The sequence below is a fragment of the Fukomys damarensis genome, unplaced genomic scaffold (genome assembly GCF_012274545.1).
Source record: "Fukomys damarensis isolate Sample0158 unplaced genomic scaffold, DMR_v1.0_HiC HiC_scaffold_28, whole genome shotgun sequence".
NCBI lineage: Eukaryota > Metazoa > Chordata > Mammalia > Rodentia > Bathyergidae > Fukomys > Fukomys damarensis.
Genome location: NW_022900940.1, coordinates 30,912,458 through 30,926,588, shown reverse-complemented (window position 1 = coordinate 30,926,588; position 14,131 = coordinate 30,912,458). Strand labels below are relative to the sequence as shown.

At 36.5% G+C, this 14,131-nt stretch overlaps 2 protein-coding genes across 2 annotated transcripts in view; both read right to left on the bottom strand.

The window, feature by feature from the left end:
* The window catches only part of Znf385d (zinc finger protein 385D), an 867,824-nt gene that overhangs the window by 748,964 nt on the left and 104,729 nt on the right, over positions 1-14,131 (bottom strand). The window lies entirely within an intron of this gene.
* LOC104873481 (protein kinase C iota type-like) lies at positions 4,655-6,557 on the bottom strand. The gene is given in 3 exon segments (XM_033756962.1): positions 4,655-4,829; positions 4,832-4,984; positions 4,987-6,557. Coding segments are annotated over 3 exon segments (1,647 nt in total). The 5' UTR covers positions 6,311-6,557; the 3' UTR covers positions 4,655-4,659.

Here is a 14,131-nt window from a genome sequence, read left to right as displayed (position 1 = left end):
TCACTGAAAGCCGGGCAGAGTTTGAGTAATGAACGAATGTGCGCTGGCAATTTAAGATACATTTCAAGAAAAGGAATACACTGAAAGGTGAAATTGAAATTAAATGACAAAGTCGGGGAAAGGATTTGTGGCTTCTTCAGTGTCTCCAAAAATATACTTGAACACTTTCTTTGTAGAGAAGGACAATAAGAGTTTCAAACAACACACTGTAGGATCATCTGTCCACTGTTTAAAATCCTACTGCTTGTCTAAATCTCAGTGCTCATCCTGAATCCTAATGAATCTTAATTCTGAAATCTTAGCTTGGTCTCATGAGCATTGTTTTCTTAAGATCTGTTAATCAGCCATCAGATTCCGTACTGAAATTCAACCTAAACTTTCTCCAGTGCTCTTTGTTAGCATACAGCTGCATTTCTCCGGCTTCGCTGTGGACACAGATCCTGTCAATACCTTGTGAAAAGGCAGTCTCTGGCTCAGACCTGCAGCATGAACTGAGAGTCTGAACACTAAGCCATGAGTCCTGCTTTGAGGTGCAAAGATGTAAAGAACAATTACTTCACATTTCTAGCCCAGTTTTATACTGTGCCCTTTCCCAGAAAAAGGCTCTTCTCTGCCTCACAGCTCAAGCACTTTTTTGTCTTCACCTTGTGAGAACACTCACCATTGCTCTCAACTGCTAAACAGATTTGTTCAGGCAGCTATGTTAGCTCAGTACCTCTGTGATTTCTAAAACTAAAGCCATCCGACAGTGCTTTCATACAGAAGTTTTGAACCTCATTTTGATAGAGAAGCTGTCTGTCTTGCTTCCCTGCTAAATTCTAACATCCAATATTTTTTCTTTTAATATTTATTGAAAAGCTTTATGTAATTTTTTCCCTGCTAGATGCACTATTATTTAAATTAAAAGGCAACCCTCAGTTCTCATTTTAAACTGTAATATTATACAGACTGAATGATAGTGTTAAATAAATACTTTTCAAGGTATAATATAATTTAACCATTTTTTGGTTATAGGGTAAGAAAGCACATAGAAACTATAAACTCATTATATAAACTGAATTATTAGCACTAGTTATAGTTTCTGCTTTTTTCTGTTGGCAGCTAACATTCTTTATGATAACATTTGAAATTTGAAAATTACTCTCTGAGCCACTTTGAAATGCATACACTTTCCTATTAATATTATCACTCAGTACAATAAATCTTCAAGACAGTCATATCTATTATTACAATACACTGAATTAACATTGACTGTGATTGTTACAATAATAATAAATAAATTGAATTTACATAAAGTTTCCTTAGGGTTTGTTTTTTTTTTTTTTTTTTTTTTTTTTTTTTTTTTTTTTGGTGTTTGAAATTCTGAAGCCAGGAACCAATATTACACAGCATCTTTTTTGTGTACATTGGACACAGTTCTCAGTTAATCCCCAAATGTATCCTTTGTTGATTCTGTCCCTTCTTATCAACCATTCTTTTATTTTTAATGAATTTTATTGGTATATTTTTGACATGCATGATGATCACAACATTCATCATAGGGAATTTGGATCTGCACATAATATATCTTATTTCTTTTTCCCATTATTTTTCCTTGCCTTCGATCCTTTTTCTCCTCTCCATTTATAAAACATTCTATTGTTTTCCTTCCATTCTTATTTTTTAATTCCTATTACCTTCCTTCATTTCCCCCTTCACCCTCACTAATTCCCCTTCCCATTTAACATTTTATCCTACTTCCCAATAGCTGTTAATATATTTTGGTCCTTATTTACTCTCTGGATTTCTCACACAAGGGAAAAAATATAATATTCAAACACATTTGTCCAATTTATTTCACCTATAAATGTTTTAAAGATACATTTACTTTCCTGCAAAGGACATATGTTTATATTTCTCTACGGCAGTGTGACGTTATAATGTATATAGATACATTTGATTTATCACTTCATCTTTTGATGGGCTGTTTCCAAGATTTAGCTATTACAAACGGAGCTGCTGCAGACGAAGTGTGCATATATCACTGCAACATGATACTTTTAACACTTTCAGGGAGACAACCAGAGGGGTAATAGCTGGGTTAAATCAAACTTTTAGCTTTAAGAGGAATCTCCACTCTGATATCCACAGTGGTTGCAATGTCTACACTTTCACCAACAGTGGAGAAGGGTTCCTTTTTCCCCACAGCCCCATCAGCATTTATTATTGGTTGAATTCTTGATAGCAGCCATTCTTCTGGAGTGAGATGGAATCTCAGTGTTCTGTTAATTTGTACTTCTTGAATGACCAGTGATATGAATTTTTTTTCATATATTTGTTTGCCATTTGTACTTCTTCATCTGAGAAATGTCCATTCATTTCAAAGATTCATTTTTGGATTGTATTTTTAAATTTTGGGGTCTAACTTTTTTGAATTTTTATATATTCTAGATTTTAGTCCTTTGAGGAATAGCTGATAAATTTGTTTTCCTATTCTGTGGGTTATTTCTTTACTCTGTTGGTAGTTTCTTTTGCTGTGCAAATACTTTATAGTAGGATGTGATCCCAGTTTTTGATTCTTTGTAACATTTGCTCTGTGATTAGAGTTTTGTTCGTAAAGTCTTTGCCTACACCTATGTCTTCAAGAGTTTTACTTACTCTATCTCCCGGCAGATTTAGCATTTCTGTTTTAATATTTAGATTTTTGATTCATTTCGATCAGCTACATAGTCCCTTTCAAGGTTATTTATATAGGTATTTTGAAAACAATAAAGAAAACCCATGGAGACAATAAAGACATATTTTAGATACTGATTACTTGACTCAAAGAGATGTGATCAGCAAGAAACTCATAGTATTTTATTTTTTGATGAAATTAAATGTTCTAAGGGTTTTTAACATGAAAAAGAAGGTACAAATACAGATTACATTATGATGAACAAGGCAGTATTCTATATGACAAATTTGAAGCCAAACAAATTAATGAGGTAAATGTACTGGTATTGAACAAAGTAGCTGAAATTTAATCCAGGCCGCATCTACATAAAATGGTCTGACCACAGAGTTATGTGAAATACATTATTTCCTAGAACACCAAAATGCCGACCATTCTGACTGAAAGCTGCCTTATTCTCCTAAGGAGTATTTTGAGAGACCTTCCTTCGATATAACATGAAAAGAATTGGCATGACACTTAAAGACTGCACAAAATAGAACACAGTTAAAAGCATATTTGCAATGCAATTCTGCATGAAATATACACAGTCAATCTTACTACTTAAATTTTTTAAAAACAAAAGACCACCCAGAATGAAGGTTAAAACCTCATCAAAGAAAAATGCTCATCGTTTGTATATTATTGGTAGAAAACTGATTAGATTTGATTAGGAACAGAGAAGTTATCTAACAAAGTTATTTTTAAAATTTGTTCAAAAAATGTTCATAAAAGTTGTAAATTCCTGGCTCTACCAACTAAAACATGAATATACTTTCTACTGTGTAACTGCAGGACAAAAGAATAACTTGAAGAAATGAGGCCCAAAAGAATTCTAACAGGAGCTCAGTAATAAGTTATACAAAAGCCCTGTGTGATTAATTCTGCATTCTGAAATGCCCTGTAGCAAAGGGCAACACTTAAAAGCAAGATCATAAACATATTTCTGATGTGTCAGAATTCATTATAATTTTATGTTGTGAATACTACTTTTTGTTTTAAAACAGGTTCCAGGCATTAAGAGAAACATATATGCCTTAAAAATGAACACATGAATGCCTAAAAATACTCTTTTGATATTTTCATTATGTTCATACTTAGTTATTTGAAGAAGACAATATATGCTTTGGAAAAGCTTTGAAAAGCTTTGTAAAAGTTACATATCTAAAAAAATGTGGCATCTAAAAAATAAACAGATAATTTATTAAATGTCAAGAAATTTTAAATCATTCTATATTTAAGACAATATAGCTTACCTAAAACTAAATTTTAATAAGATTGTACCACTGTAACTTACTTAGATCATGATGGTTACTTTTCAAGTCCTTTGTATAAAAACGGTACTAAAACAAAGGGATGCTATATCTGGCAACTCTTTAATAAATTGCTACGTACTAATTTTAATATACAGAGTGTGAAGAACTCTACCCTTGACATTAATTCAACTATGTATTTCATGTGTTATCCTAATAAAAAATTTAACAAAGAAGATAGAATTATATATTTTCTAAAGATTTATTCAAAATTGTTATTATTTTTAGATTTCCCTTAAGACTACATCAACTAGGCCCCAAAACAAAAAGTAATATGGTTTGATAAGAAACTAGTACAGGTAAGACATTCTATTTCAAAGACAGATTATATTACAGTATCAGAAATCATAAGAAAAATATTAGGCATTCTGTCTCCCCTTAACAAATGGAATGTGAGTACAAGTGAGGTTACCAAGCAACTGCCTCATTGTTCTTTCAGTCAAATGATGAAAAGCAACTCTATCAACAAAAAATTCAGTATTCCCTATTTCAGACTATAAGAAGCAAGTATTACATCTAAATATAACTACAAAAAAGAAATTAAAATTAGCTTCTAGACAGTTATGAAATGGTTAATTGTATCCAGGCTGGTAAAAATTTTTTCCAAGTATTAAATAGCAATAAGAATACATAGCTGAAAAATAAGATTCAGACCTATTCTTCATACTTCGTAAGACAACTGATATACTCAAACCCTGCAAATTCATAGCCATCAGTCTTCCTCACAATGTTGTTATCATCTGGGATGAGCCAGACAGGTTCATTAGTAAACTGAGAATCAAAGTTGTCCAGAACAAGTCCCCCAGACATATTTGGTTTAAATATGGATGCTTTCGCTCCATCATCTCCCAGTTAACACTGCTAAAGAACAGATGTTTCTGAACATCAGCAAATCCCCTATGAGGACAACAACCCAGTCATTCTACTGGGTCCCTGTTCAGAAAATGCTCCAGGACAGTCACAGCTTTTGTGGACAATGAGGTATGAAAATGTCTCTTTCCAAAATTGCTTGCAAGAGATAATCGATTGAGTTTTTATAACGGTTAGCACAGCTCTCGGCAAGATGGAATGGAGACTTCCCAACCATCATCTCGTACATCAGCACTCCAAGAATCCACCAGTCCACACCAAAGCCATACTCTTCCCCTCTTAGAATTTCTGGAGCCAGGTAATTAGGAGTGCCACAGAAAGCGCTGGTTGTGTCTCCCGGCTCTAAGCCATCCTTACAAATACAGTAATCAGACAGTTTAATGTGCCCTTCTGAGTCGAGTAATAAATTGTCCAACTTCAAATTTCTGTACAGTATCCCTCGCTGATGGAGATAGTTAAATGCTAGACTGATTTCTGCAGAGTAAAACCTGGCATGTTCTTCAGGAAGTGTTCTTTGTTGCTGCATATGAAACATCAGATCTCCCCCATCTATATAATCTAGAAGAAAGAACAGTCTGCTTTCTGTCTGGAAGCAGGAATGCAGTCCAACTAGAAACGGACAATCAGATGCTTGCTGTAAAACGTGCTTCTCTGTCCTTACCCGGTCAGTGTTGACAAGCTCTTTTTTCACTGTTTTCATCGCATACATACGATCTGATTGTTTCAGTTGAACCAATAGGACTTTCCCATAACTTCCTCTGCCAATCACACTGACCAAATCAAAGTCCTGAAGACCTAAGCCAGGTGAAATTTTGCCACTTTTCCCAGTGTTCCCTGCCTCATTCTCTCCATCAACTTGTTCTAAAGCCTCCTGACCTGAAAGATTATGTGGGATCGCTGTCTGTGCGGGGCCTGAGGCCATGGTTGACGGATCCACTGGCACCATGGGCTCTGATGGTAGAGAACGCTGCCCACAGTGAACTGTGACAAGTCGGTGGCACTTCTTGTGCACCGAGAGTTTACAGCGGGTGCACTTATACACCTGGCGGCCAAGGCCCCCTACACGGTCTGTGCAGACAGCGCAGTGAGCTCGCCTGCTGAAGCGTTTGGCTTGAAAAGCGTGGCCGTTTACACAATACAGCTTTCTCCAGCAGCCTGCAGCTCCCTGGCGGATGGATGTATCTTCTGCTGGACAAGGCACTTTAGGATGTCCTGCTATACAAGGTGAGGCATTAACTAGGAGCTCAGAGTCTTTCTTTAGGTCAGAGAGCATCATGGCCTCTTCTAACGCCAACTGAGGTGACACAGGATAGGAGCCTCCTTCCTCCTCTACCCAATCTGTGGTGAAAAGCTGTTTATTGTCCAAACACCACACATCTCGATCTTTATCACACAGGCCCTCAAAGGAGCTGGGATTCTCAAAAGACGTTGTCATGATGTCTCTTCCCAAACTCAGGGCCGATCGGGTAGAGGTGTGTGCGGTGGAGGTGCCCGGGAAGAAGGGACCATAGAGGGGGTGGCTGCCCAGGAAAACGGGCAGGAAGGGCTTGGTGAACGAGTGCGGCCTGGCTGCCTGCACGGACCACACTGGCCGGAATTCCACAAGGCTCTCTGTGGTGTGGTTTCCAATGGCGGCGGCCAGGCCTGGGTGGATGTACACCAGGCTTCCCAGTGTCTCTCGGGGGCAGGTGGCTGTGACTTCGCTCTCCCCCCTTGGACTTTGACTCTCTGGGTTTTCTGGGCCCGGCTCTGGGGAGACCTGCCCAGAGCTACTGGGTGTTTCTGGGTGTGGTGATACTTGCCCTGGGCTCTTCCCAGCTTCTGTGCCGGTGCTATTTGGGCTTAGGGAGACTTCCCTGGGGCGCCTTGACCTTGGTAGGTCACTGGGGGTCACTCCCGGGGAGACCTTCCCTGGGGTGTCAGTGACAGTCGGGTGGATGCAGCAGTGCGGCCTGAGGCGTCTAGATGGAGTCAGCCCTCTTCTCAATCTTTCACAGATACTTTCTCTGCCTGGGGTCCTGAGGCTGCGGCCTCGCGAAGTGGAGAAGCAGCTCAGCATGTTCGCTCTTGACCGTCTCCGGCCAAGTGAGCTGGGGAGACGCTGCTACTGGACTGTGATGCCCATTAGCAAGGGTTCCACGTTCTGTTTGGAGATGTCGCCAAGAAGTGAGGTCATGTCTTGGGCTTCCACAATCTGAGACTCCCCTCTGATAAGAACCTATAGCTCGTGTTTTTCTTCATACTAAATAAATCAGTGGCTACTTAATTATTTTTTTCTAAGTATTTATGAACCTTTTTATCTATGTGCTATCAGTTTTTTACTTGTGCGTTACTGGGGTTTGTACTTTGTATTTCCACAGTGAACTATATATCCTCAGACAATATTTCCCCCAGAATCCCACTAGGGATCTCATTAACTCATCAAACTGGATGGGCTGGACTCTATGTGATCTTGCCTCAGCCACCCAGAGAGTGCTGCAATTGCAGTCACACACCATCCTGCCTGATCCAGTGTGCTACTTAGAAACACCAGAACTAGGAGAGCTTACTATGGTATCAGGCATTGGTGACATTTTCACTTTTAAGGCAACACGTGTGCATTGATACTTTGCATGTGGTGGGCACAGTGAGGGGTCTTTCCATATTAAAGGAGGCATTTTCTCTGAAAATACAATGCTCTGGATTTACTCTTAGAGCGCCATAAACTTTTGTGTTTCTTTTTCTTCCTGGATTTAAAAAATTAATTTCATTGGTGTAATTCAGATACACATGAGCACATTCATCCCAGAGAAATTTTACCTGCACATCATTTATCTTGCTTAGTCTTCTTTCCCAACACCCGCCCCTCCCTTCAACTCCTCTGCCTTTCCTAATTTACAAAAACTTCATTTCCCTTTTCTTCTATTATTTTTTTCCTTCCTTTCTTTCCCCCTCCCCACTCCATTGCTCCCAGATCATCTGAAAATTTTTTCCTATCTCCCAATATCTATTTTGGACCTTATTTACCTTTTGATTTCTCACACCAGAGAAACAGTGCAGTATCTAAACATGTGCATCTGATTTATTTCCCTTAAGAGTATGGTGTCAAGTACAACCATTTACCTAGAAGGCTATCAAGTTTAACTTTCCTTATGACAGAGTAACACTCAACTGCTTAAAAAATAACACTCAACTTCTTAAAAAAATACATCTTTATTTACTCATCCATCATTGGGCATTTGGCCTATTTCCAAGATTTAGTTATTACAAATGGGGCTGGCACAAACATGTATGTGCAAATATCACTGATGTACGATGCTTTTAGTTTTTGGGGTATAACAAGAGGGGAAAACTTGATTTAATGGAACCTCTAATTTTAGTTTCATGAAAAATCCCCACTCTGATTTCTACAGTGGTATCAACAGTCTACACTTCCACCAACAGTGGAGAAGGGTTCCCATTTCCATACAGCCCCACCGCCATTTGTTATTAGTTGATTTTTTTTTTATAAAAGTGATTCTAGAGTGAGATGGAATCTCAGTGTTGTAATTTGCATCTCTTAAATAAGCACTTATGTTGAAGATTTTTTTTTCATATATTTATTTGCCACTTGTATTCCTTCATTTGGGAAGTATCTATTCATTTCAGAGAGCCATTTTTGGATTGGGTCTTTAAATTTGGGAGGTCCGACTTTTTCAAGTTCTTTATATTTTGTAGATGTTAGTCCTTTGAGGAATAGCTGGTAAAAATTTTTTTCTGATTCTGTGGGTTGTTTCTTCACTATATTATTGGCTTCTTTTGCTATGCAAAAGCTTTTTAGTATGATGTGACCCCAGTTTTTGATTCTTTGTAATATTTTCTCTGTGACCAGGGTTTTGTTCATAAAGTCTTCGCCTACACCAGTGTCTTCAAGAGTTTTACCTATTCTGTCTTCCAGCAGATTTGGTGTTTCTGTTTTAATATTCAGATTTTTGATCCATTTCAATTTTAGATTATTGCATGATGAGAGATATGGGTCTAGCTCTAATTTTCAGTGTGTGGAAGTCAGTTTCTCCAGCACCGTTTATTAAAGAGGCTATCTTTCTTCCAGTGAGGGTATTTAGCTTCTTTGTCAAAGATAAGGTGCCTGAGTGTATTTGGAGATGTTTCTGTATCTTCTAATCTGTTTCATCGATACTCAGGTCTGTTTCCCTCTGCCCATATGCTGTTTTTACCACAGTAGATTTGTAGTATAATTGAGTTAGGGATTGTGATGCCCCCCATCTTGTCTCTGTTGATCAGAATTACTTTTGATATGCTAGGTCTCTTCTGGTTTCAAATGAATTTTATGATTGTTATCTCTCATTCTTTGAGATATGCTGTTGGTATTCTGATCTCAGGATTGCGTTAAATCTGTATAACATTTTTTGAAATATGGCCATTTTCACTATATTGCTTCTGCCTATCCACAAACAAGGGATGTCTTTCCATTTTCTGATATCCTCTTTGATCTCCTTTTATAAACTATTACAGTAATAAGTACAGTAATAAAGATATTTTACTCCCTTTGTTGTATTGATTCCTAAGTATTTCATTTTTCTTCATGCTAATGTGGAAGGTGTTATTTCCCTAATTTCTCTCACAGTGAGTTTGTGTATAAGACTGTGATTGATTTCTGAGTGTTGCCTCTGTATACAGATATCTGCATTTGGTTATTAAATCTAGGAGTCTTTTGTGGTGTTTTGAGGGTCATCCATGTAGAGTATCAGGTCATCTACAAATAGTGATGACTTAACTTCTTTTTTCCCTCTCCTATCCCTTTATTTCTCTTATCTATTTGCTCTGGTTAATGTTCTCAGAATTGTATTGAACAGGAATGGTGATAGTAGACATCCTTGGCTTCTTCTTGATTTTAGAGGGACAGCTTTCAGATATACTTTCAAAAGAAATGTTAATCTCCTGGATATTTGTTTTAATCTGTTCTATAGAATGCAGTTATTTCTTATGTTGAGCATCCATGGTATCCATCACTTTCTAAGCTACTCCATTTTTTATCTCTATCTACTCTCGATTCATTAATTGTGTCTTTCATTATGGTCATCTTCTCTTTAGTTATTTGTGGAATTATTTCTGATCTAATTTTTTTCTAGAGACTCATTCATTTGCTTTCTTACTTCTGCTGCAACCATTTCAAAAAGCTCAGGGGGAAGGTTTTGATTTCTTCTACTTCAATGCTCCCTGGATATGCCCTGGGTGAACTAAAGGTCCAGGTTGCATCATGTTTCTTTTTTTTTTTTTTCTTATTTTCTATATATTTTTATTTGTTTTTTGCATTTATGCTTGTAAATTGCTTTTGATAGGTAACTTTATTTGTACTGTCAAGAACTTTTTAGGAAATGATTACTATTCATATGTCTTCTAGGTGTTGCTCGCTTTTGAATTTTGAGTCTGTCTGAAGATCCTGCCTCTTCAATTTATTAGGTATGAGAAGTTGTTGCCTGTTTGACCAAGCACCCAGTTCTTTGGTACTGAATTATGGTAATGTTTATGACCCCAGGCAATCTTGGTATTGGCATAAAAAGAGCAAGTGATCACACTGTCACTTTCACTAAAGTACAACCAGTGATATTAACAGCATTAAGCAAAGTTTAGAAGATGACAAACTGTGGTAACTGTTACTTTGACATCTTTAACCATAGTATAAGATTAAGATTTATAGTTATATAACAAAATCTAAAACAAGTCAGAAAATTATATATAGTAAATGTCCACAGAATGGAGTGATTTTCTCAGGGAAGACAATTTAAAAAGGGCAAGAAAAAAGGTAGAGAAATAAAAGAGAAATAGATTAGAAGCAACACTGAAGGAAAAAGGAAAATAATCAAAGCTTTGGAAAACTGGTGGAGAAGACAGGAAGGAAGGAAAGAAGGAAAAAAGAAAGCAAAACAAAACAAAAAACCTAAAAATAATGTTTACACTTATGAAAAAACAAAAATCAATTAAGACCAAGACAAAACAAAACAACAAATACAATCATTTGCATATGAGCAATGGGAAACAAATATAATATAGTGAATTTTCTGTTAATTATTTTAAGTGAAAATATGAAAAACGAGTTTTGAATAGTCTCATAGACATGACACTGTGGTAAATGATGTCCTTACAGCATCTCCACTTAAACACAATCACAGATTTTTAAAAGATCACTGTCATCTTGTACAAGTCAGCAAAATCATTTGTGCAGAGATAAGGTTAATACACCTCTAAAGTCTAAAAAGTCTAAAGTCTAAAAGCTAATGTCTAAAGCTAGTCTAAAGCTAACCTCTTTGGTGATATTTAAAAGTAAACTTTAAGACAGAATCCTACCACCAAGGAGCCTATATCTTATGTCCCAAGAAGAAAGAAAGATAAAATACAGATGAAAAATAAGTGTGTGGAAAGCACCAGGATCAGCACCCCACCATAACCCTACTGCATGCTTGCAGGGATTACCCAGCATCCCATCCTAATCCTACTGCCAGCTTGCTGCCAGCCCAGATACAGCATGATTCTGAGCTTTACCTCCTTTGTCTACCAATGAGAGCAGAAGAATGCCTTGAATCAGTAACTGCTGAAAAAACTGTGGGCCTCATAAAATAATCATTGGCTTGAAATCACAGAGAAATTTCTTCTCTTTCATTTTATGTTTTCTGCTTGTTTCTTTGTTCATGTTTTGTTTTGTCATCAGTATGCTAAATCCATGGACTAGTCTTTTCTATCAGTATGATATGAGCCATATTCTAAGTGCTTATCTCACTTCTTGTGCAATGTAGTCACATGTTGCTTAATGACAAGGATACATTCTGAGAAATGCTTAGTTAGGTGATTTGGTGGGTTGTATGAACACCACAAAGTGTACTTAACAGAAATCTACATGGTACTACACACCTAAGGTAGCTGATGTAGCGTACTGTTGATTAGAGTTGTTCCGCCAGATTGCTCTGCTGTGCTTTGTCAGATTTTCTTGTGCAAGTATAATCTACCAAGTCATGTCTTCCACAAGCAACTCATGTACAATTTCCAAAATCTGTTTGTGTGGTCTTCATCCAGAGACTCACAACTCTATATACCATTGCGTAATGAATAACAATGCTTGAATTGCTTAAATCATCCAGTTAGCACAAAATTCAACATCATAGTTGGGTCTGTCTTTTCCTTTCAACATTCAAACATTTTGCATTGGCTGTGATTGTGATATGGAGGGAGATGTGCTTCTATGTCCAAACTTCATTATAGATCATTAGAAGCGTATCTATATCTAACATAGGTCCTCCTTCAGTATTTGTTATCCTCTTTACCTTTAATCACTTTGTTCTTGTTCTTCAAGATACACTGTGGCCACAATGGTGTGGGATGTGCCTGACTAGCAAGCATGGCTACCACTGACTTTCCAATGTTATGATCATTAATCTTGATCACTTGACACACCCATTAAGCAGAAAATCAACAATGGATTTGGCATACTGAAGGGCTAAGTGTACAAAACAACAAGAGATTAAAATCAAAGACAAAAGAAAGCGGATCTATTCATGTGAGGCAGTAAACATGAGATGTATTAAGTAACTACTGGCATAACATGACATTCTATTTTACAATAAACTTTTGATAAGTAGGAGTACACTAAAATAAAGCTTAGAAGTACAGTAATTAAATAAATCAATAATATCACTTACTACCATCAGGAATTATGTACTATGCTATACTGTACTATACTGTGCTTTTATATGACTGCCAATGCAATTTTGTTTAAACTCACATCACCACAAACCCATGACTAACGGCTTAAACTATGATATTAAAATGTCTACAATACCACTATATGATAGGAAATTTTCAGTTCCATCCTAATATTATGGGACCACTAACATATATATGATCCATCCCCAACCAAAATATTATACAGTATATTTCATTTGTGGTTTACCACAGCGGCCAACCTTCATAGGCTATCAGGATTAACAGAGAATAACAGTAATGCTAACTGCTTTCACATTTGCATCTGTTGCTGGTTTATTTTCTAGATGCACAGCGTACTCTTGCACTTATAAAGGGAATGAGCCAGAGAAAGAGATAGAGAAGAAAAAAGTAAAAAACAGGAAAACAATTCCTGAAATAACAAATATGTTTCCAAGGATCAAAAGGTAAAAATGAATCCACATAAACAGGACATGACATCAAATGGAATTAGACCCATGGGTTCCTCAAAGAAAATTTGTGTTTGGACTTATTCATAACTGTATCTGTAGGACCTCGAACTAGAACACACATACAGATATGTACCCACACTACTAATAATAAATATTAGTTGAATTAATAAGTAAACTGAGGATGATTAAGTTTTGTTGAAAATGAAAGCATACATATTTTACCCCAGGTCTGTGGTTCTGATCCAGGGATAATTTTCAGTATTCTCAGTTGGAATTTGGGAAAGTCTAGAGATGTTTCAGGTAGTACTATTGAAAGCTAATGGATAGAATCCCATAAGGCTGCTAGACATCCTATATCACACAAGATAGGTCCTCATGATAAAGGATTATCTAAAGCAAAATGCCAAAACTACTGATATTGAGAATACTTGCCCTACAAAGAGAAAGGAGTAATAAGACAATCTTCAAAGAAGGATAAAATCATGACTCTCCTACAGATATAAAATTAATATGCCTTGAAAAATTAATTTCAATCAATCAGTGAGGGAACTAGGCACACATAAGTGGTTTTAAAAAGATAATTCAATAACCAAACATGTTTATAGATAAAAAATGGTAATGGATGTGCATAGGAAGACAAAGCCATCTTTTCCACAAAATGAGGAGGGAATTCAATTGAACTTTTAAGGAGGTAATAGGCAAGATATGGAGCTACATAAGCGTTTCCACTAACTTATGATCAGGTGAGTCAGAAAGGTAGGCTATATATGGGAAAAGAGTAGATGTCCACTGACATACATATTGATTTTTTTCCAAGATGACTGCACAATCTAGAAAAGCTGTTGCTATTGATACATAACATATTGCTATTACTGGTATGTGTGTGTGTGTGTATAATATAAGATATGGAGCTACATAAGCGTTTCCACTAACTTATGATCAGGTGAGTCAGAAAGGTAGGCTATATATGGGAAAAGAGTAGATGTCCACTGACATACATATTGATTTTTTTCCAAGATGACTGCACAATCTAGAAAAGCTGTTGCTATTGATACATAACATATTGCTATTACTGGTATGTGTGTGTGTGTGTATAATATATATATATATAT